This window comes from Struthio camelus, chromosome Z, assembly GCF_040807025.1.
Source record: "Struthio camelus isolate bStrCam1 chromosome Z, bStrCam1.hap1, whole genome shotgun sequence".
NCBI lineage: Eukaryota > Metazoa > Chordata > Aves > Struthioniformes > Struthionidae > Struthio > Struthio camelus.
In genome coordinates this window covers 65,282,487-65,303,519 of record NC_090982.1, presented here as the reverse complement: position 1 = coordinate 65,303,519, position 21,033 = coordinate 65,282,487, and the positions used below count along the sequence as shown (strand labels likewise).

General features: G+C 36.9%; 1 protein-coding gene across 4 annotated transcripts in view; it reads left to right on the top strand.

The window, feature by feature from the left end:
- LOC104146887 (neurolysin, mitochondrial) overlaps nucleotides 1-21,033 on the top strand; it is a 62,661-nt gene that overhangs the window by 21,188 nt on the left and 20,440 nt on the right. For 3 of the 4 annotated variants that reach the window (XM_068927490.1, XM_068927491.1, XM_009679170.2), the window contains exons 4-12: nucleotides 3,165-3,272; nucleotides 4,771-4,873; nucleotides 5,605-5,765; nucleotides 7,197-7,332; nucleotides 10,425-10,791; nucleotides 12,173-12,374; nucleotides 15,511-15,697; nucleotides 17,092-17,220; nucleotides 17,713-17,849. In XM_068927490.1, the coding sequence (XP_068783591.1) occupies nucleotides 3,165-3,272; nucleotides 4,771-4,873; nucleotides 5,605-5,765; nucleotides 7,197-7,332; nucleotides 10,425-10,791; nucleotides 12,173-12,374; nucleotides 15,511-15,697; nucleotides 17,092-17,220; nucleotides 17,713-17,849 (1,530 nt within the window). Of the gene's footprint in view, nucleotides 1-3,164; nucleotides 3,273-4,770; nucleotides 4,874-5,604; nucleotides 5,766-7,196; nucleotides 7,333-10,424; nucleotides 10,792-12,172; nucleotides 12,375-15,510; nucleotides 15,698-17,091; nucleotides 17,221-17,712; nucleotides 17,850-20,366; nucleotides 20,400-21,033 lie in introns of all 4 variants that reach the window. The other variant, XM_068927489.1, reaches the window with a different exon arrangement.

Sequence of the window (21,033 nt, the reverse complement as noted above, 5' to 3'; positions counted from 1 at the left end):
GCTGCCGTGTAAAGCGTATGCAGAGATGCATCATAAGCAAGAGGAGGATGAAGAACACTGAATTAGTTTTCTTATCCTTTCTTCCAGAAGAATCTTTCTTTTTCTTAGCTCTAGAAGGAGCTAATGTTCACTGGCTGTAAAGGGCTTACAGTTAGTATTTGTGAATTCCCTTCTTCTGCTTAAAGTCTCTGCTCTCTGCTGGCTTCAGGCCCAAGAGATTTTCAGGAGCCTGACAGTTTCATTTTCAAATGCATCTGATGAGGGTGGAAGGATCCGTCACAAGACTCCCTGAGACTTTTCACAATCCTCTGTCCTTATCTGTTACTTCAATAAAAGAAATGTCTCTTAAGAGATCAGATTACTCAAATTTTTCTGAGCCTTGCAGCACAGTTAGTACAATGAAGATGTTAATGCAATGACAATATCTAGATTTTTCACCTCTATTGTGGTGAATTTAAGCTTTTCCTATCATACTAATCTTAGCCTGGAAAAAAATAAACCGTTGCAATTGTGAGCTGTCTAGTGGAAAAACAATACATCACAATTCTAACTATTTCAGATATCAAATATTGTTTTACTCAATATCATAGCATTACTTGAGACTCCTAGACGTAGTGCTTGGTACCATATCGAACTTTATGAAGCTGCAGAATACCAGGGAGTGTTCTTTGCCAGAAGCAGAACAGGAAGTCTGGGGGCCACAGGGAATAGAATAATAGCATTCCTATTATTTCTTTGTGTTGGGAAGCATTCTGTATGGCTAATCTTATGAATTTATCACAAATGAGGGTTGAAAATGTGAGGTTTGACTCAGGGAGAAGACAGGTTCCTTCCAAAAGGAAAGATCTGTCTTTTTAAATTGTTTTATGAGAACAAAATAGCAGAGGCCCAGTGCTGTAAAAAAATTCTAGGCATGGTGAAAGGTGCACCATGTAATCACACTACTCGCACATCACTGACTTCAGCTGTGTGGTGACCTACACCAGGTAGATCCTCCAACTTTATTAAAAAATAATCTTTTAAAAATTACCTGTAAACAGATGATATTAAAAAGAAAAAGTATTCTTCCTCATTTGACTATGGTATTATCAGTATGCTAAGTTAAATCTGCCTAATGCTTTAGAAAAGTTGGTTTATCACAAAGTGAAGTGATTTTTTTGTCACTACTTTTTTATCTGGACTTAAAAATTCTTATGTATAGACTGCTGGTATATGCAGAAGTGTATTGTGCGCAATTGTACTAATGCTTAGCAGTCCTGACCTTCTGCTCTTCCTCCATGCATGCTGAGTAGGAGTAAAGGCTTGTGACTGTCTTCTTTGAAGAGCAAAAAGAAAGCTAAACTCGTTCTAAATTCTTCCATGATTCTAAAAACCCACCTCCACTAATTTTATATCCTATACACAGTGGGAATTTCCCAAAGAATATCTTCAGAGTAATAGGAGATCTTGCCACTGAAGAACAGCGCTGAAGAACAGGACAATACCAGTGGTTATGATCACAGAAAAACTGTTTGAAATAAGGAGAGTATGATTTTCCCCAGTCTCTACCAAATTGAATTAGCACCTGAACAGTTTTCTTTTGCCTGTTCCAGTTGACCACTTGAGGTTTTGAGAGAGCAGACTGCTCCCTGTGTGATTATTTAGTCACTTCTATGTTGAGCTTTGCTTTTCAGTGATTGTAGTCCCACGGAGCTTCTCCTGTGTTTCTTGTCAGTAGATACTTTTGGCTCCCAGCCTACAGAGTGTCAGTGTATCAGCTTTCATCATAAAAGGAGGTGGTAAGCAAGCCACTGTAGTAATAACTGTATATTAAATACCTACCTAACTATTTTTCTTTTTCGGAAAAAAAATTAGGGTAAATTTTTCCATCAGTTGTCGTCATCATCATACTTCTGTTCTTACTCAGGCTGAGTCTGCTTTGGCTGGACTTTATACCAGACTTCATTATAAATAGCGGAAAAGCTATGTGATCACGTCCGTTCTGTTGTCAGAACCTTTGTTACACTTCACTAATAGATTTTAGCCCTCCAGTGAGGACGCTGGTGGAAGTAGACATCGTTCCTGTGTTGTCATTGTGTGAATACTTTCCAAATCAGAGTTGGGAAAATACCTGTTTCAGAGTTTTTATTATTATTAATTTTCTCCTGGTGTGCAACTGGGTTCTTGTCCCTTATCCTTTCTGGGTGAGGGAGAGGTAGTTTGCACTGACAGGTCATTTGTTGAAAGTGGTACACCGTTGTGTAACTCTTTCATAAAATTTGCATGTTTCGACATCCTTACTTTTCAGAGATGCCAGTCAAGAATTAATTGTAGGCAGGTAAGCTGATGAGGGGATTGTTAAAACAAGTCAGAGCTGATTCCAACAGCTTCCTACCTTTAAGGTCAACTTTAATAAAATGTCTTTTTTATCAAGTATTATAACTTATGCCTTTTTAAATGTTCACTTTATGATGGTAGAAGATGAGATTAAAATGTTTAGAGCATTTAGGACAAAAATGATAATTTTCTGAATCAAATTGTTATGGTCTAGTCAGTTTGAATGGGTATTTCTCTATAAGTTAGGCCCTCACAGGGTTGTCTGAGTGGTCTGTCCCAGCCAGTATCTTGTCTCTTCATGTCAGTTGCTTTAGAAAATGATTGTTCAAGAATCTTCATAATGGCACAACTGGCCTTAGAAATACTGATTATTTGTTGAAACTGATTTGTTCTGAAAGAAGAAGATTTATATGCTTGAATTTTATCCCATCTGATACTTTTGGTGAGCCTGAAACAGTATTACCTTATAGCACTTAATTCTGCAAGTTAATGGTGTTGTAAGAAAGCTGTGGAAAGAGCTCAAGTGCACGATACTACAAACATAAAGGACTTGTCATTATGATAGCATGTAAATGTGCCACTTTGGCAAAGTATATAGAGAGCGTGCTTCTGCTCTCATTTCCGACTGATCCCTCATAAAATAAAATTGCTTTAGAACTTTTTTGCATTAGTGAAAGAATAATATTGTATAGGGTAACTATTTTTTAAAAACACTAAAATCCAGGATGCTGCACTGTTTCTATGGTGCTGTTCTAAAGAACAGGTCTGTTCAGACCCTTCTTACGCTAGGTATGTTTCTCGCACTGTGTTGGGAAAGAGATTCTCATTAACCTCTAATGTCATTTCAGCAAACCTGCGATCTCGAAAATGTAAAACCTGAAACAAAGCGATATCTAGATAAATCAGTTCAAGTAGGAAAAAGGAATGGACTCCATCTTCCTAAAGAAGTGCAGAACGTAAGTATGGGTTCTTAGTTTGTAAAACAAAGAGAAAAAATTGTTGAAGGGATGAAGTTATGGTTATGTAGCTGAACCATTGAGCATATATTTGAAGTTAGTGCTTTTGGAGCGTGCTTAATTACTGCTCTAATGTTAACTGTCTGTTCTTAGTCCCAGATCCATCCTTTAAACTTCAGTCATTTAAAGGTTTTTAAATTAGTTCAATTCCCACAGTACTCAGTGGATAGAGAAAGTATCACCTCTCTTAGGTTTCTATTTATCTGGAAGACTATCTGGAAGAAGTTTGCTGTATCCTCTGATCAGAGAGGAAGCCTAAATTACTAGATTCCTTGGATTCCTAACCAAGAGGCCTCTTATTAACCAAGAGTCTCTTGGATTCTTAACCAAGAAGCCTCCCAAAAATGTTAATTGTGAGTCCAAGCTTCAAAGTGTATATGTCACAATTGTTAAAAGATGCAGCTGTTTTAATTTCAAATATTAGCCAGTGTTGTAAAATAAGTCCAAGATTTTCAAAGATGCTACTGATTTTGAATGACAAACTTGAGGTAGCTTGAAGGGAACTCGGGCAGCACTGAGAATCTTAGCCCCATGAAGGAAGGATTTGCTCAAGCATATAAAAGTGCTTGTCAGTCCTGCAAATCGTGGAGTGAAGTTTTCAGCATTTGAGATGCTGAAAAAACTCTCCTTAAATTCTGACCTCTTATGGAATAGTCCAGATTTATGACTCTTGAGATTTGCCTTTGCTGAAAGTAATCATTCCTCATGCACATCCTTCAGCTAGTGGGATCATTGTCTTGTACGTATTTACATTCTGTAAAGGAACTTATGCTTCCAGAAGAACTTTTAAGTACTCTCTAAGGAGATAGTAGTTGAATTACGTTTAAGTAAAATCTTGACTAATGATAGTCTATGCCAAATTTGTATTTGTGTATTGTTGTTATTGGTAAATACTGCTTATGTGAACTTGATAGTAAGGGGCCGAGACATGCTGTAACGTATATGAGAAAATGTTTCAGATAAGTGAATGTCAGGATTTAGAAAAGGTTTTGGAATGCTCTTCTATCTATGGCTGTATTCTCTTCTTTAAGTCTTACCTTCACAATCCCGAAAGAGTGTTTTTTCAACTGGTTGCATGCTTTTTATTCTCTTGATTCCCTTTTGATTGTAGTGAATACTTTTGTATTTTAAATTAGTCTTTTCAAATATAAGACAAAAAGCTAAATGAAGGCATGTAATGCTATTCAGAGAAGTTCTTTATATGGTCAGTCCCCTCTGAGTTGAGTTTTTTGAAATTTTTTGAAATGTTATTGGAATGATAGCCCCAACCAGGATTGATTGGCAGCAATAATACCCAGGACCAGAAGAAAATAAAAAGCTAAAAATCGGCCTGAGAGTACCTTGCTGGAAAAAATGAAATGCTATTCATGTGTAGGTTAGTAATAGGCAAGCATTCAAGTTTGTTTTTCCACTAAGTTTCAGTTTATATTTGATTTAGGAAATAAAGACAATGAAGAAAAAATTGAGCGAGCTGTGTATAGACTTTAACAAAAACCTGAATGAGGAAAACACGTTTCTTGTATTTTCTAAGTCAGAACTTGGTAAGTAGCATGCTTGCTTTTTTCATTTCTTCAGCTCTCCAGTTTTATTTGAGTAATCTCTTTTGGCCCGCTGAGTGATGGTTGGATGAAATGAAATCCTGGCTGCATTCCAGTCATCTCTCTTTCCTTGTTAATCCTTCCCCAAAGTTTGTTTAGAATTACCCTTTGTAGGTTTAAGTTCTTCATAGACTACTGCTTCCTGGACTGTGTGCCTTGCATAAATTTCGTGTATCTGGCCTACTTTTTTTTAAATAACTTTACTTTTCTCTGCCTTTTTTTGTGTGTGTACTCTGCCATCAGGCAACCCAGTGCATATTTTGTTCATTACAATCATCTGAAAAACTTTTCTATCCTACAAGATAGTTAAGCTACTTCAATCATTTAAATGCTAGTTTAAAGATTTCATGTGATGGAAGGTTTGGGGATTCGTTATCTGGAGGGCATTGTATAAAATGTACTTTAACAACACTAGAGAAGATATTTCAAAAGTCACATTCAATTTTAACCTAGCCTTACATTTATTTCTCTTTTGCTCACAAATGTTGCCAATTTTCATTTTGCTTGGTTCTGATTTGAAAAAGTATTAGCAAATAGTTGTAAAAAGAACAACTAGTCTCTGTGGTGACTCCTGATGTCAAAATGGGTTGTAGCAAAACAAATGCGATAATCTCACAAATAAGAGGAGGGTAGCTAATTCTGGTGAACATTGTCTATTAAATTGCGTTCCACAGAAGGCCTGCCTGATGACTTTATTAAGAGTTTAGAGAAGACTGCGGAAGACAAGTATAAAATTACTTTAAAGTATCCCCACTATTTTCCTGTCATGAAGAAGTGCTGCGTTTCAGAAACCAGAAGAAAATTGGAATCTGCCTTTAACACAAGATGCAAAGAGGTACATTATATATTAACTGTTCTAACACAGGGACATGAGTACTGTAGGACAGAGTTGAAAAATGGAGCTAGACATTCAAGAGTTAGGTTTGAGTTCTATATATTGTCTAGCAATACTAAATCAAAACCTGTCAGTGCAGTCTTTAACATTTCCTCATTCCATTTTATTCTTGTAGATGAAAGACTTTAGCAGCTGATGATCTGCATGTGTGTGTGTGTCATAGTGTGGTGTTAATAGAAGTTGGATTTTGTTCTGTTGCCAGATTTCCCTGCAGTCTGTTCTGCAGCTACTTGTTGGCACTTTCCTCCCAGAGAAGGCTTCCAGAATGTAGCTTCTGAAGTGGGAATCTTCAGAATGAAAGGGTTGTTTGAGCACACGTTTTAATTAGGAAATGCAGGTGATTAAAATGAAATAAATGCTTTTTTTTTTTTTTTTTTTTTTTTTTAACAAAAGACTCACTTATCTGAAAAATAGCTGGAAACATGTCTTATAAAGAGGAGAAATCATTTCACAAATAATTTGTTTGAAACTGATGAGAGCAGACACCTAGATAGGTACAAAAGTAATGGAAAGGCTCGAAAGGAGAGAAGTGTCATTCAGGCAATTGTACCAACCATTTGTTAGAGAACAACGGCAGAGTTGAGCTTTTGTACTTGAAGTGCTGGGAAATGTGAAGAGTACAAGATAAGATAAAATGGCGTGAAGAACTGAACACTAAGCTAGCACGTTTAAAGGGATAGGCTGTAAAAGCTGTGGGACCATCTTCAAACCTCGTGTTCTATACATACCTTGTAAAAAGGTTTTTCCCAGAGAAATTGCGTTCTTCCAGAAATGGATACTAACACAGCTATATTTTCAAATTCTCCAGGATCCTTCCTCTGCATTTAGGCCAGGGCCTGAGTTTTTTGTTTGAGACGAATGTTACCCCTTACTCTGACTGCTGTTGTCAGTGAGCAAAATAAGGAAACCTACAAACAAGCTTTGCAGGTGCCTGTTGGCCTAGTAGTCTGTCTTTGCAGTCTGTCTTCAGCAGTAACTAGCAGTTAAGCCTTCTTTAAGCTGTGACCCTGTTATATTTTGGGTGTTTAAATGATTGATACAGGAAATCAGCTCTTTGCAACACTCAGAGATTTGTTACCTGAAAAGGAAACTGTGTATCTTTTGATTTAATTGAAACAGATTTATTATAATAGGGAGAATAATAACCCAAACTGATTAGAAAATGAGGTTTTTAGTTGTCTATAATCAAGTGCTGTGACCAGAAAATTACAAGAATCAAGCTAAACTAATATTTTTGTGTATGTAAGTCTTAAATGTATTTCATTTTAAATATTTGCTGTTCTTTATGATTACAAATGTTATTCAGATAATTGTTTTCATAACATGCACTAGCTGGTTTAAGTTCACAAAATTGCCTTTTTTCTGTTTTAGGAGAACACAAAAATTCTTCAGCAGTTGCTTCCACTAAGAGCAAAAGTAGCAGAGCTTCTTGGATATAATACTCATGCCAACTTTGTCCTGGAAATGAACACTGCAAAGAGCACAGATAACGTAACAGCCTTCTTAGGTTTGTTTTTATTTATAAATAATACTTTTATATTTAGAGTGGCAACGTGACTCCTCAGCCAAGATTAATTTAAATACATAATTGGGTCACCACGTGCATCATGTTCAGATAGAAAAGGAGCTCTCTGTTGCCTCTCTTCTGGCATATTGAAAACAACTGCTTTGGGACAGCCAGTACAGATAAACTGCTATGTCTTTTTCTGCCCCAAATGGAATTATCCTAATTTGGAACCAGAATAACGTGTGCAGTGTAAGCATGTTTTACCAGTTCAAGAGGCTGTGTCACGGTTGCGGCCTTTCGTTCCCTTAAGTTAGCTGCAGGTTTTTTGTCTGTAGCCTTAGCATCTCTGTCTGTCATAGTGAAAGATACAAGTATGCTTGGAGAGAAAAGATAATTCTTATGTCATAAAAGGTTTTAGAGAAGCAGCTTATAAATCATTAAGGCACAGAGTGTCCTTTTTAGTTATCTACTTTCTGTATTTGACTTTCTATGTAAGTGCTTTCTGTCTTGGTTACAACAGAACGAAACTTTTGCTAGAGGTACAAAGTAGTTCTGATCGATGAAGCTCAATGATTTTTCCACAACAGCTGCCTCTGATGGGTGCTTTTGCAGGGAGGAGAATTTTTTACAGAGTACTTGCATCCTTTTTTTAAAAGTGAAACGATTGTGTGTGATCTTTTGATGCATGACATACGATTGTGGGGCTAGAATAGTTGCTTATGCCATGATGGCTTATGCGCCTGGGTGTGATTGTTGTGACACCTGTGCATTCTGTGATATTTTAAAATATCTGCAACTTGTAGCTGTTTTTAAATATCTGTGTGCAAGTAGATGAATGAGGTAGTTATACCTGAACTGAGGTCACTGAGCATCTTGCATGCTGGCAGGCAAACTCCTGAGCTGACTGAGAGGTTAATAGAAAGTAGGTATGTGCTCAGTATCTATATAATTGTAATGCCGAATGCTTAGTTAATACACTCAATTTATTGAGTTTCCTCTCTCCAGTCAAGACAAAAAAAGACTTCTCAAAATAAATACTTTGGAACGTATTTGGTAGCTACGCTGCTCTAATTTTTTCAGTTATTTCAAATTGGAGAAAGAATAGTAAAGCAAAAGCTCTTTGTGATATGCAAAATAGCATGTATTACTTAACTATTACAGAAGCAGTTTTTTTTTTTTTTTTTAACTTTTACATATAACTAGTCCTGAAGTGACTGTGACAGAACAGCCTTCTGCACATTCATATGATTTTTCTTTTATACTGTAGTAAGGTAAAATTATTTTTAACCTTTCTTTTTTTTTTTTTTTTTAAACAACATGTGAGTGTTATTTCTGTTTAAATCTTTGGGGTTTTTTGATGATACAGTCTTCACAGGCTGGGAAAAAAATCTGGAATGACCTGAATCCTCTCTGAAGGTAAAGGCCCTCTAATGGAATTTGATCTGAAAAGAGGGACATTTTGAAAATTTTGAACTACACAGTTTATGACTTCATGTATCCTGTTGATTTCAGTGGCTCAATTCATGTGCATAGAGTTAACCTTTACTTTCTGGAGTTATGCACTTCCACATAATAATTAATATTTCTTTATTAGTGTGTTCTAAGACTACTTAGTCTTTTAACCAAGAAAAGCACGTATTTATATTTCTTATAAATAAACACCCCCAAAATTATTTAGTACAGTAGTAAGGTCTGTTTGGTAGAAGTGGTTTTCTGTGTTTGCACAGCAGTCAAGAGGCTCAAATGTGTCTCCTTCAGCTGTAATTCTGTCATGTTTCATATGGTGTGAGCTCGGCTTCTGGTTTGGCAATGCCAATTTTTTGTATATTTGTCAATGAACTTATTTTTAGTTTTCATTTCTAATTGAAATGATAGAATTATCTGATTTTAAGTGTATTTAAAATAGTTTGGACTTTTTTCTACCCAGTATATTTTTTTGTTATTCTAAGTGGGCTTCCAGAAGAGCGGGCTGTTTCCACTTACTCTGACACTGACACAGTTCAAAACTTAATAGCAATTGTTGTTACTCTAATTGTTTACAATATAAGCTTATATATTTTTATGTTCACAAGGATCATGTTTCATGGTAATTACTGTAAAGGGAGAATGTTCATCAAATTGATCATCAGCTTTGATTTAGTTCTTTTGATACGAATGAAAGTATCCTTTGCTGTGCTTTTTTCATATATATTCACGTTTTAAACTGATGTTCGTAAGTTGATCTTACGACTAGGAGAAAAAGCATTCTGTCCTATGCGTGTGAGCTGTAAACTGTTAGCATTTATTAGTTGTGTAAATGCACATAGTGTTTTATAGCTTACTTAGAAACCTGAGTGGTAATATCTGAAGTTTGTACTCGAAATGCAAATGCTGAACATCAGGCTGAATTCTTAAGGAAGAAAAAAAGCATTTGGCCATTCAGAAATACTCAGAATGGAAGGTAGGCATAGTATGTACTTCATGGCACCTTCGGTAAGCTTAAATATTTTGTATCTGTGCTTTCATAGTGCTGTGATCCTTTCTTGTCCCAAGAAGAGCTACAGTGAAAAAATTGGGATTATGGGAATTAGTATGCTGTGGCTTTGCTAGTCAAGAAGCTAGTTATAGTATAGGCAAAAACTCTTTGCTGACTTGTTCTTTCATAGGATTTCAGCTGGAATAAAGGTCCTGGAAGAAAAAGTAGTGGTTGAATTTTGTTTTACACTTCCAGGAACTAACAGTAGTTGCAGTCTTCAGTTACTTCTGCAGAAGCACATCAAGAGAATTGATTCTACGTGAAGTAGAATCAAAGGTTTTAAGCAAATGTGTCAAGTTTCATTTCTCATGTCTTTGAAGAAGTCTGAACTTAAGACTCTTCCCAGCGTTGCAAGACCTATGTGCGTTTCTGTGCTATTTCGGGCATGCCTACAACTAAAACTCATTGAAACAGAAAGCAGACAGTTGGCTTGCCATTAAACAACAAACGGGAAACTCTAGCATCCACTTTTGGGGCACGTGCTTAAAGTTAGACAGTGTAAATCTGAATGCGATTAGTAGGAATACATATTACTAAGGAACAAACAAATTAATTTAAAGGCAATCTTTGTTTTTAGATGATTTGAGTAAGAAGTTAAAGCCATTGGCTGAGGAAGAAAGAGAATTCATTCTAGACTTGAAGAAGGAGGAGTGTAAAGAAAGAAACTTTGATTATGATGGAAGAATCAATGCGTGGGATCTTCATTATTATATGAACAAAACACAAGAGCTGAAGTACTCCATAGATCAAGAGAAGCTGAAGGAATACTTCCCAATTGAGGCTGTTACAGAAGGCTTATTGAATATCTACCAGGAGCTGCTCGGGCTTGTATTTGAGCAAGTAGAGTGCGCTCATGTTTGGCATGACAGTGTCACTCTTTATACAGTAAAGGACAGTTCAACAGGAGAAACTTTAGGGCAGTTCTATTTGGACCTTTACCCCAGGTAATTATGATTTAGTGTTTTATTTACGTGTTTAAAATGGGATTGGTCTGAGCAGGTTGCTGGAGTGGGCAGAATTAAATGCATTTGGAAGTAAATATTTATCCCCCTGGCAAGACTGTTACTGTGTTCATCATGTTGTCCTCTGGACTGTTTTCAGCTTGTGTGCACTTCCTTAAGGTGCAATATTGCAGAATTTTTAAGCTGAGGCCTCAGTTTTGCTGAGTAAAATACTTGATTTTTTTATTTTTGTTGATATTAGCTCTTTTTTGCTGTAATATAACATTCCTTGCTCACACTCAAGTTTATGAAGCATTCTAACTCTTTGTTCATTTTCTGTAATATGGCTTTCTATCCAGTTGTCCATCATTTTATCTCTGACTTTCCTAGCTGTAATACCTTGTTTGACTTTATTACTTTCATTTCTGTTGAACTGCTACGTCAGTCTGTTCAGATGAATTATAGTCCAATCTGCCAAGTGTTTCTAGCTTTTCCCTGTTCATCTGTAAACATTATAGGTGTATTTTGTACCCCATTGTCCAGATTGCTTAAGAAAACATCAGATAGATTCCTGTTGAACAAACCTTGAAATGTACTTCCAGTTCATCTCTATAGCTCTTCCTTAGCTATCAGAATAATCTGTGCCCTGTCAAAGGAGGAGACTGGACTAATTTGACATGACTTGTTCTCAGCTAGTCCTTGTTGGCTGTTTCTTTAGCAATTTATAAATTGATTGATACCTTTTCTTTTTTTTTTGGATATAAATTGATCTAAGGCTTCTCTGGGTAAAAGGAAATTAGGTTGGTTGATATAAAAGTACATAAATTGTTCTTTTAAGATGGGCACTGATTTTCTTCACCTGTTTGTCTGCTCTCCCTTTTCTCCATATCACACATGAATTGCGGAAGATGTTTGTTAATTGGATTTTTCTGACCTAACTACTCGAATTTAGTAGCAAGAATTTCCAAACAATTTTTCTTTAAACTTTTGGATCACACTTAAAAGGCAGTGAACTGTATTATTTTATGTCCTATAATGAAGGAAAAGCTACTGCTTCAGAGGATAGAACCTAGTCCTTCCTGTTACAGTGTTTATAAGTTAAAAATAGAATTGACTTCAAAAGTGTATATACTTCTAGGATCTAAATTAAAATCAGATGCTTGTAAATGCTGCTGTCAGTCTTAAAACTGATGTGATTTAAGTACTATTTTTTTCCACTTATGTTCTTGGCATGCTGTGTGATTATCCTAATGAAAAGGTGTCATTTCTTCATGAAGACTTTTAAAGAGACACTGACTCATCGTCCCTGTCCTTGAATAGGCTTCTTATCCTAGTGAGCAGGCTTATGGTTTAAAGGTAGTCTCTGATATGTTTTCTTATCCAGAGAGGGGAAGTATGGGCATGCAGCATGCTTTGGTCTCCAGCCTGGCTGCCTTCTCTCTGATGGCAGCAGAATGATGTCTGTAGCTGCTCTGGTAACCAACTTTACACAACCAGCATCAGATCGCCCCTCATTGCTGCGACATGATGAAGTGAAGACTTACTTCCATGAATTTGGTCATGTAATGCATCAGATATGTGCACAGGTTAGTGATGTTTCTATTCCAGTGTAGGACCTATTTCTTTACCCACTGTCTCAAAGCGAGACAGTCTATAAGTCTATTTTGGTGGTTTCTAATTTCAGTAAATTACCTATGCATTTTTTGGTAATTCTTCAAAGTGGAAGCTTGGTTTTGTTTTTAATTTTCATTTAAAACTACAGCAGTGACTACAGCTTCTGAAAAAGTTTCATAAGAGCATATCCTTTTGCGTTTGTATTTGAGAATACCTGTGACTAGTGAATAGATCCATGTGTAAGGTAAAGACGTGCTCAGTTGTGGCTCCTGTTACAGTGTTTAGAAGGCTTTTTATTGTTCCTAGTCACATGCTATGTACTTGGCAGAAAAAAACAAAAAGGGCTGCTGTCCCCAGCAATGCAAACTGTTTGTAAATCCATATAGTTATGCCTTCACCTCCAGCGTTCTGGCATTTACTACTCCTTTGTGAGCTACCATTCTTGATATCAAAAGCATAAAACAGGTCTTACTTGGGCTATCTTATTTTCTGTTCTCCCTGCTGACACTGGGGATTTTCACTGTGAGCAGGAAGAGCAGAAGCTAGGCTGCAAACGTCACATCAAGACCTCAAAGTTTTAAACTTCCTGTTTTCATTCTTATTGACACTTAAGATTGATTCTTCTAGATGATGATGAATCTTACAGGCCTAATGACAATTTTCTGTTTCGGAGAGGGGGACAAATCTCAATATTCTTTCACCAAAACTGTAAATTTGCATCATTATCCACAAATCCAGCCTTTATGTGGTGCTGCTGTGATCTCCTTTATAAGTAAATATCAAATCATAAAATTTGGGGGAGATACAGTAGATTTTAATTCTTGACCTTGATCCCAGACCTGGGACTGAAGGGTAAAGAAACAGGGACATGGAAATCCTATGTTAAATCTAGAATTAAACAAACAATGCTCAATCGAAGTTCAGAGCAAAAAGCTAGACGTTTTAATACATTTTTTCATTATTTTCAAAGGTAGAAGTGTAATGATAATTTGATTATCTTCACTCTAAGACAATCATTTCAGAGCTCAGAAGTTAAGAAATAAATTCTGTTCTCTTTCCTCAACTACATAGAAGCTCTTGATAAATGTAACACGTTCAGCTTTCATACAAAATTGAACAGAGTTTAGGTAACCAATGAAAATGCACATGTGTTGCAGAGCCTCTTAAGGGCAGCCCAGCCATCACCTCCGTTAACTTACGTATGTCTTCACTTGCTGTGGAATTGCACATAGGTCAGGGAGACCTGCTTTCAGTTGCCTATCTCACTGCTGAAATAGTCTCTGTGTGTGTAACTACTGTGCTTGCTGCTGCTGTATTTCATGTAAATCATTTGTTGAACTAATAAACACACCTGCAAATAACTTCCCTGCCCCACATAAGCACATCCTGTTCTCTCTCGGATTAGTATGTGCAAAACAATGTTTTGTTTCATATGTTTTGTTTGTTTGTTTTTTTAAGGACAGGTCCTCCAGAGTATGGGGGGGATCTAACTGGGAGGGAATGTATGAGCAGTGAGTGAAGGTTAGCTTTTCGAGAGTGGTACTCCTTGTAAGGTACTGGGAGCTGCAGAAGGTGAGATACCAGGGCAAGGAAGAGATCTGTTTATGGCGTTGGAGAAGGGGAGCTATTCAAGTACCTTACACAAATATCTCAATATTTATGGTTAGTATGGGTCAGTTATGGATGGGTAGATGAGTATATCTGAAGGCCAAGACACTCTTGCACTCCTCCTATCTTTTCCTCTAACCATTTCTATCACCACTGCTTCCCAGCTGTTTCTTCCTAGTTTTTTTTCCTAGCTGGGATTCAGCATGTATAATAGCAAGGGCCAGCCTGTTCCAGCCAAGGATTTGAGTGATCAACTAGTGCATATGAAGGCAAATGTTTTTCTGCCTTTCTGTGCTCTTCTGAAGACATGAGAGGGAGATCCATGCATGTGGCATAGCTGCTAGTTCAGTGCGTGTCCTATGTGATATGTGGTTTTTTTGGTAGCCCTTCAAGAAAACAAATTCAAAAGCTAGTCCTCCTCTGGCCTTCTATTTCTAGTGGAGGAAGGAACCTACGAAGATCCGCAGCTCTTTCAGAGGGCGTTGGGTTAACTGGAAAATTTTTCTTTTATTTTAGCACCTGAATTTGTTTTATTAGAAAGGTGCTGGGAAGGGAAAAGAATAAAAAATGGATTGGCAGGAGAAGGTGGAAGCTATTAGAAGACACGCCTAGAGGGAGACCGGATCATTTGTTTGCATTTGAACATCTGGCTTTCAGAAGTGACCAATTCTTTTCAAAAATGTTTTAGTTTCAGAACATAATCTTACAAAGATTTTTAACTGCACAAAAGTTTTCTTCAAAATTAGTATCCGGGGGGCCTTTTAAACATGAAGGAATTGGCGATAGTACTAAGTGAAATAAAATGAAAAGCTCTGATGTGATTAGCTTACAGAAGGAAGCTTGTTGTATCAGTGGCTGAACATCGGATTTGGAGACTTTTCATTCCTAAAGCTTCCAGGATTCATTTATTTCAGGCCATGTAGCACTGGCTCAACAACTGTTTAATATATTATCTCTGTGTGTGTGTGTCTGTCTTTCTCTCTGCACACATACACACTTTGTGAATGAAAAAGTTGTTAGAGCTTAATAGGTTCAAGTTGGTCAAGTAAAATCTTTGAATCAGTGCATTAGACCTGCAATACAATAAACAGTTTTGAGTGTATAATTGGAGTTTATTTTTTACTTTGATGGGGTAATATAACAAAATTCTGTAACAATTTACAATTTATATCATTGTCATAAGACAGCACTAAAACATTCATATTGTTGTCTAGCCTAAGAGGTAAAAAGATTAGTATTAAGAAAAATTGAATTACCATTTCACACTGATAGAGAATGCACTAAATAATGACTGAATAATCCATTTTGTTGTTCAGTAATAGCCTAAATATCTGAATTTATGCCTTCCTTTCTTCAAAGTTCAATAATTTTTTCTTACTATTGACCTATTGAAATGATTCCTTTTGCTGTGATTAACAATGAAGTTTTGGCATCTGAAAGTTGATATTCTGCTGAAAATCCTATTCTGTTTTTGTTTAATACAATGACTTTCTCTTTTAGACTGATTTTGCTAGGTTTAGTGGAACTAATGTGGAAACGGACTTTGTAGAGGTACCTTCACAAATGTTTGAGAACTGGGTATGGGAAAAAGAACCACTACAACAAATGTCAAGACATTATAAAGATGAGAGCCGTGTTGCAGACACCCTTCTTGAGAAACTTGCTGCCTCTAGACTGGCTAATACAGGTATCTCTTCCTCTGCCAGTGTATATCTATATGTGTATATAGATATATAAAAAATCATAGGAAATGGTCAAGATAATATCCTTTGCAAAACGTAACAGGCCAATTACACTACTTCTGTGTGTATGTTGTCACTGTCAGTGCCATGAAGAATTAAGTGTGCACTACAGTAAAAAAAAAAAAATTAAGTTCATTGCATGAATAGTTCCTGGATTTATTAGCCTGGGTACCACCATTAGTAAAGGCTGTGACGACAGATACTGCTGTATGCAGGAATGGTGGCAGCTCTGGTTTTCCAGGCTATCCAGAGGACTAACATACTCTTATATTTCTCTCCATGTGACTTTTTTTTTTTTTTTAAACCCAGCAACTTTACTCATATAAGACTGGGGGAACAGGGGTGTTATTTTATTTTTCCTTGTTTTTCCAGTTTTCTGGTAGCCCAGGGCAGACACTGTGTGTTAGTACAGGAGCATCAGATTTTCTGAATGTGCCTTCTGCATTTGATTTGCCCATAACGCTTCACGGACATGGACGTTGTTTGCAAGTTCACTAAGCATGCATAACATTGCTCATAAACCCCTTAACTTCTCAAACCAGAGCCATAAGTCCGTGTTCCCCATCTTCCTATAGATACACTGCTTCCCCCGTCTAAGGTCCCACTTCCATTCTCTTTCCGCATCTCATGCCACCTTGCCTGTATCTCCACACCAAGGCTGTAATCCCGTGCCATTTCCCCTCATTCTATTATTATTTTGTCTCTCTCACTCCTCTGACCCTGTAATCAAGACTTCCCCAAACTCTTAGTCTTACCTGTTTATGTTACAATTTAGCTCATCAGCATTCAGCTGTTTGCCTCATTCTGCTTCCCTATCCTGAATGAGAAGTACCTGTCCTTGCTGGCTTGTGCAGACATTGTAGCTGCATAAGCATCTTATCTGGGCAAAGGTTCATATCTTGTACCTTCTTCAAAAAGCAGAGCCTAAAGAAGCAGCAGCAGCAGCAGTTGCTGCTTTTTGAAGTGTCTCAGGTAATAGCAGTAGATATACTACCGCCATCTAAGACTTGAATTAAATTAATTAAATGGTATACTGAAAGTGAGGACAACTGAGAAAATCATTTTAAATACTGAATTTTTACTTTAAAGTGTCTACTTTGATTTTAATCTATGAGGAAAATAATGAAAAGATGGAGTTTATAATGGCAATTCCTTTATTAAAAATAAAGGAAACTTTTGTAACTGAAGAATTCAGAAGAAAATAATAACACAACTCCAAGCTTTTTCTGCAATTAAAATTCTAATAATTCAGGATGTTACTTGAGATCTTTGAATAAAAGGCACTAAAGAAACTCCAGCTACTTTGATGGTAATTAATTGAATGCTGTTATCCAACTAGGTCTTTTAACTCTCCGTCAGATTGTTTTGAGCAAGGTTGATCAGGCACTTCATACAAAGCCGTCTGTTGACCCAGCGGATGAATATGCCAAAAACTGCATGGAGATTCTAGGAATACCTGCAACCCCAGGTATGTTAGCATGAAACTTTTGTATGGCATGTCCAAATGCTTTGATTGCACATATTTTACTTTTCCGATAGTGCTTGTCATAGGAAAAAAAAGTTTTTCGTAAAAGAATCTAGTTCATGAAGCTGAAATAATTATTTTGAAACTTGGGATGATCTTAATGATCTCTTTATTCTAAGGAAGATGAAGGTAAATGTAAAACGTAACCTTTTGCAGATTATATTTTGGAGTGATGTGACATGAATACCTCAACAGGGTCTACCTTAAATGTTCTGTCTCATCTGCGTCAGATTTGTAACTGGCCTAAAATGGGAAACTGGGTTTCCTTTGTAGGCAGTGGAGTATGGTTGACACCTCTAGAGGCATGCTCAGACCCTTTTGTTAGAAGTTTCAGATTAGTTGATACAGATGCCTTACTTTTTTTTCTGTAGCTGAAGTACTATATTCACCAAATAAATTTCATTGAAATACATTAATGTTAATCTACTTTTTAAGGAACAAACATGCCAGCTACTTTTGGACATCTGGCAGGTGGTTATGATGGCCAGTACTATGGATACCTGTGGAGTGAAGTGTTTTCTATGGACATTTTTTATAGCTGCTTTAAAGAGGAGGGAATAATGAATCCAAAGGTAGGTGCTGAGTACTTTTTACATAAGAGTTTAGTTGCCCCTTTTCTCCAGATTTATTGCAGTCAGCATGATCCATAGGTTTAATGTCTCAAGTACTACTTTTGCATCTCTGAAATTCAGAAGAACAAAAAAAGAAGGTGTGTAAGTAACTTAATTGTTTTAGAAAACCACCTGGAAATTTCCAGGCGCATTTGGATTTAATATTCTTACATAAGATCAAATATTTACAATTATTTTATGACACTTAATCCATATTTTCTGTCTTACATTGAGCAATGCCTTCGTCTTTAATTTTGTGCCGAGAACCATGCTCTTCCACTGCAAGAGCAGATGCGTATTATTCTGCTGTGAAAGCTGTATGATAATTGTGGTCTAGTTCCATGATAATACCTCAAGTGTGTGGTGTTTTTATGTAGTTGTAATTTAGAAAACTGGATTTGAGCTTCTTCTTTCACAGCACAGCATAACTCACTATCTTTTACTTCTTTAATTTTTCTCTCAAATGGCTTTCAAGGTTTAAATTGTTGATGGGTTCTAGATTTACTGGTGTTTTTACCCCTGTGTAATCCTTTGACCTCTCTTGCCCCCAGCAGAAAGGAAGGTTGGTTAGTGATGTAGTTAGTAGCCCTGCCAGTTCCGGTGATCTTTTTTTGTTTCTCAGAAATGATAGTATTAGACTTGTGACTGGAGATGCTGCAGCTCTATAATGGGAAAGATCTTTGGGTGTTCCTGTCCCTCTCACCTGTCTTCTGTAGTTTAGCAGGCAGTACTAGCCCTTCCCTCCCTCTATCCAGTCACAGTGTACAAGGGAGAAGTAGAGGAGAGAGAGTAGAAAGTGCTCGTCTTCCCTGTTCCTCTCCTAGAATTTGCCTTCATTCCTCTCTTTCTTTATCACAGCAACCAAAACTCCTAGAAACAAAACAAGATTAATCCTTGACCTGGACAAAGAGAGGAGTCTCAAGAGGAGATGGGGTAGGGACCAGATAACTGAGGTAGTGATTAGGCCAATGAGTGTTGTGGGAAAAGGGTTTTTATGAGGAAGGAAGTAAACTGAAGAGTTTGAGCGGAGATGACAACATTTGGAGGTCAAGGTTGATTTTGAAGTTCTAGGGGTTCATGACAGGTACATGTGAGGGTAAAGCGCTCTTGCTTATTAGACCAAAGTAGCGTATCCCAGTAATTTTAGGAATGTTGTCACTCATAGAGAAGGAAAGAAGAAATGTCAAGTTAAATAAGTGAATAAAATTTAAGAAACTTTTAAGAAAAATGCTGTTGATACAGATGTTCAAAAATATATTTTGGGAGTGGTTAGACTTACTATCTTTCAAACTGCTTGCAATTGGGAGAGATGGAGTGGGATGCCAGTGCTGGACCTGTGGACTTTTGTGTGCCTTCCCTGTTTTGGCACACGTGCACAAACACCCACATGCACACACACACACACCCCCCCTCCAGTGTCATCACAGACTTCTTTCCCGTTATCTTTACTCCCTTCCCTGAGAACTCTTTTCTGAGTGATTGTGTAGTCAAAACTCCAAGCTACGTTTTCCAGAATTGGTCTGTGACTTCTATTTCTCCTTAGGGATGAAAGTGCCCTTTATTCTGATTTTTCTGTAGGTTTTTGTTTTTGTTTTTCTCTGTCTTTGTACAGAGGACTTTGAGAATTAATTTAATTGTGCTAGGAGCAAGTGGATATTTACTATATTTCAGCTAAAAGGCTACTTGTGCCTCTTTTAATGTGAAACCTGCTGTCCCAGCCAAGAAGCGAGGAAGAAAAATGGATATTCTAGTGTGTATGCCATGTATATGTGTGTGTGTGTCTGTCTGTGTGTCTCACAGACAGACTGACAGATAGACAAACACACACACACGCATGCACGCTCACTCTCTGTCTGCTTGGGTGCTCGTGTAACTCCCTCTTCAGAGCAATACAATCTTCTCAAATCTGTTGTCTTTTTAACCTGTTGTTCTTTACTTCCATTCCCTGCAAGCATAATAGAGTTCTCTAGGATGGGACAAATAATCTTTTATAAACAGATACTAGATACCAGTATGTTTTTTGTATTTATTCATATTTCATTGTATTTAGATTTAGACTCGTTTTCAGAACAGCAGGAACGGAAAACGGTTACGGTATCATGACTAGTGTTTTTAGAAATTTGGTTTACCTCTTCCTGTTAGAATAAAACTTCTTCCTGTTTTCAGTAAGAGATACAGAAATTAGTTTGAGACTGTGTCTGTAACAGTTCTTCAGCAAACACTTAACTCTGTAACTTCCTTAACTGTCAAATTCGTCAATTCAAGTGCATTGTCTGAAGTTACCTCTGGTCTCCCTAGAACTGGGTGAGATGCTGTCTCTGTAGAGAAAGGCTCGTTTTACAAACTCCAAAGATTCAGTTTTATTCAGATAATTAAAAGGAACAATTTCTTCATTTGTGTTAACGTTCGGGAAACTAGCACGATCGGCAATATATAAGCAACGCTTAAGTGATTTTTTTTTTTTTTGTTTCATTTTAGTTTTTCCAGCTGTTCATTCTGATGATGCAACCGGTAATGCAATTAATTAAGTTTTGGAAATCTGTTAGTTAAAGGACCTACGCCTGTTTTGCACTGCAGCTATCAGGAAGCTCTGTAGTCCTATAATCTCATAGCTTTGAGGTGGGGGAAGTGTATATGTGTATATACAATGACTAAAAGGAAGAACCTTGTTTTCTTCAATACAAAAAAATAAAGGAAATAGGACTTCTGCCTGCAAAATAATTTCTCATTGATATTCATGTCTCAAAGGCCCAAAATAGTTCAGGTACATTCTTTGAAGTACAATCTCTTGTTAAGAAAGACCTCATATTTTACTGTTGTCTCAAACTCTTGGTTCATTCTTTTTAAAGGCACTCATTTCTTCTGAAGTAATGTTTCTTCCTGAAAATATGAAATATGAATTGTGTTTCCATTACTTTAAGATACTTTGATAGAGAAGTTAGATATGTTTACGCGTATAGTATGTGTATGTGTGCCGTGTTATTCCACAGTACTATAGATAGGAGAACTGTTTTCTGTTGTCCAAAGAGAGACTAGAGAAAAAGGAATTATGAATTAAGAGAGTATAGCTGTTATGTTCCCTTTCGCTGGCTGTTAGTCCTGGGGGTAAACCATTACAGAAGACTGTGTGGGTGAGCTACCCCTG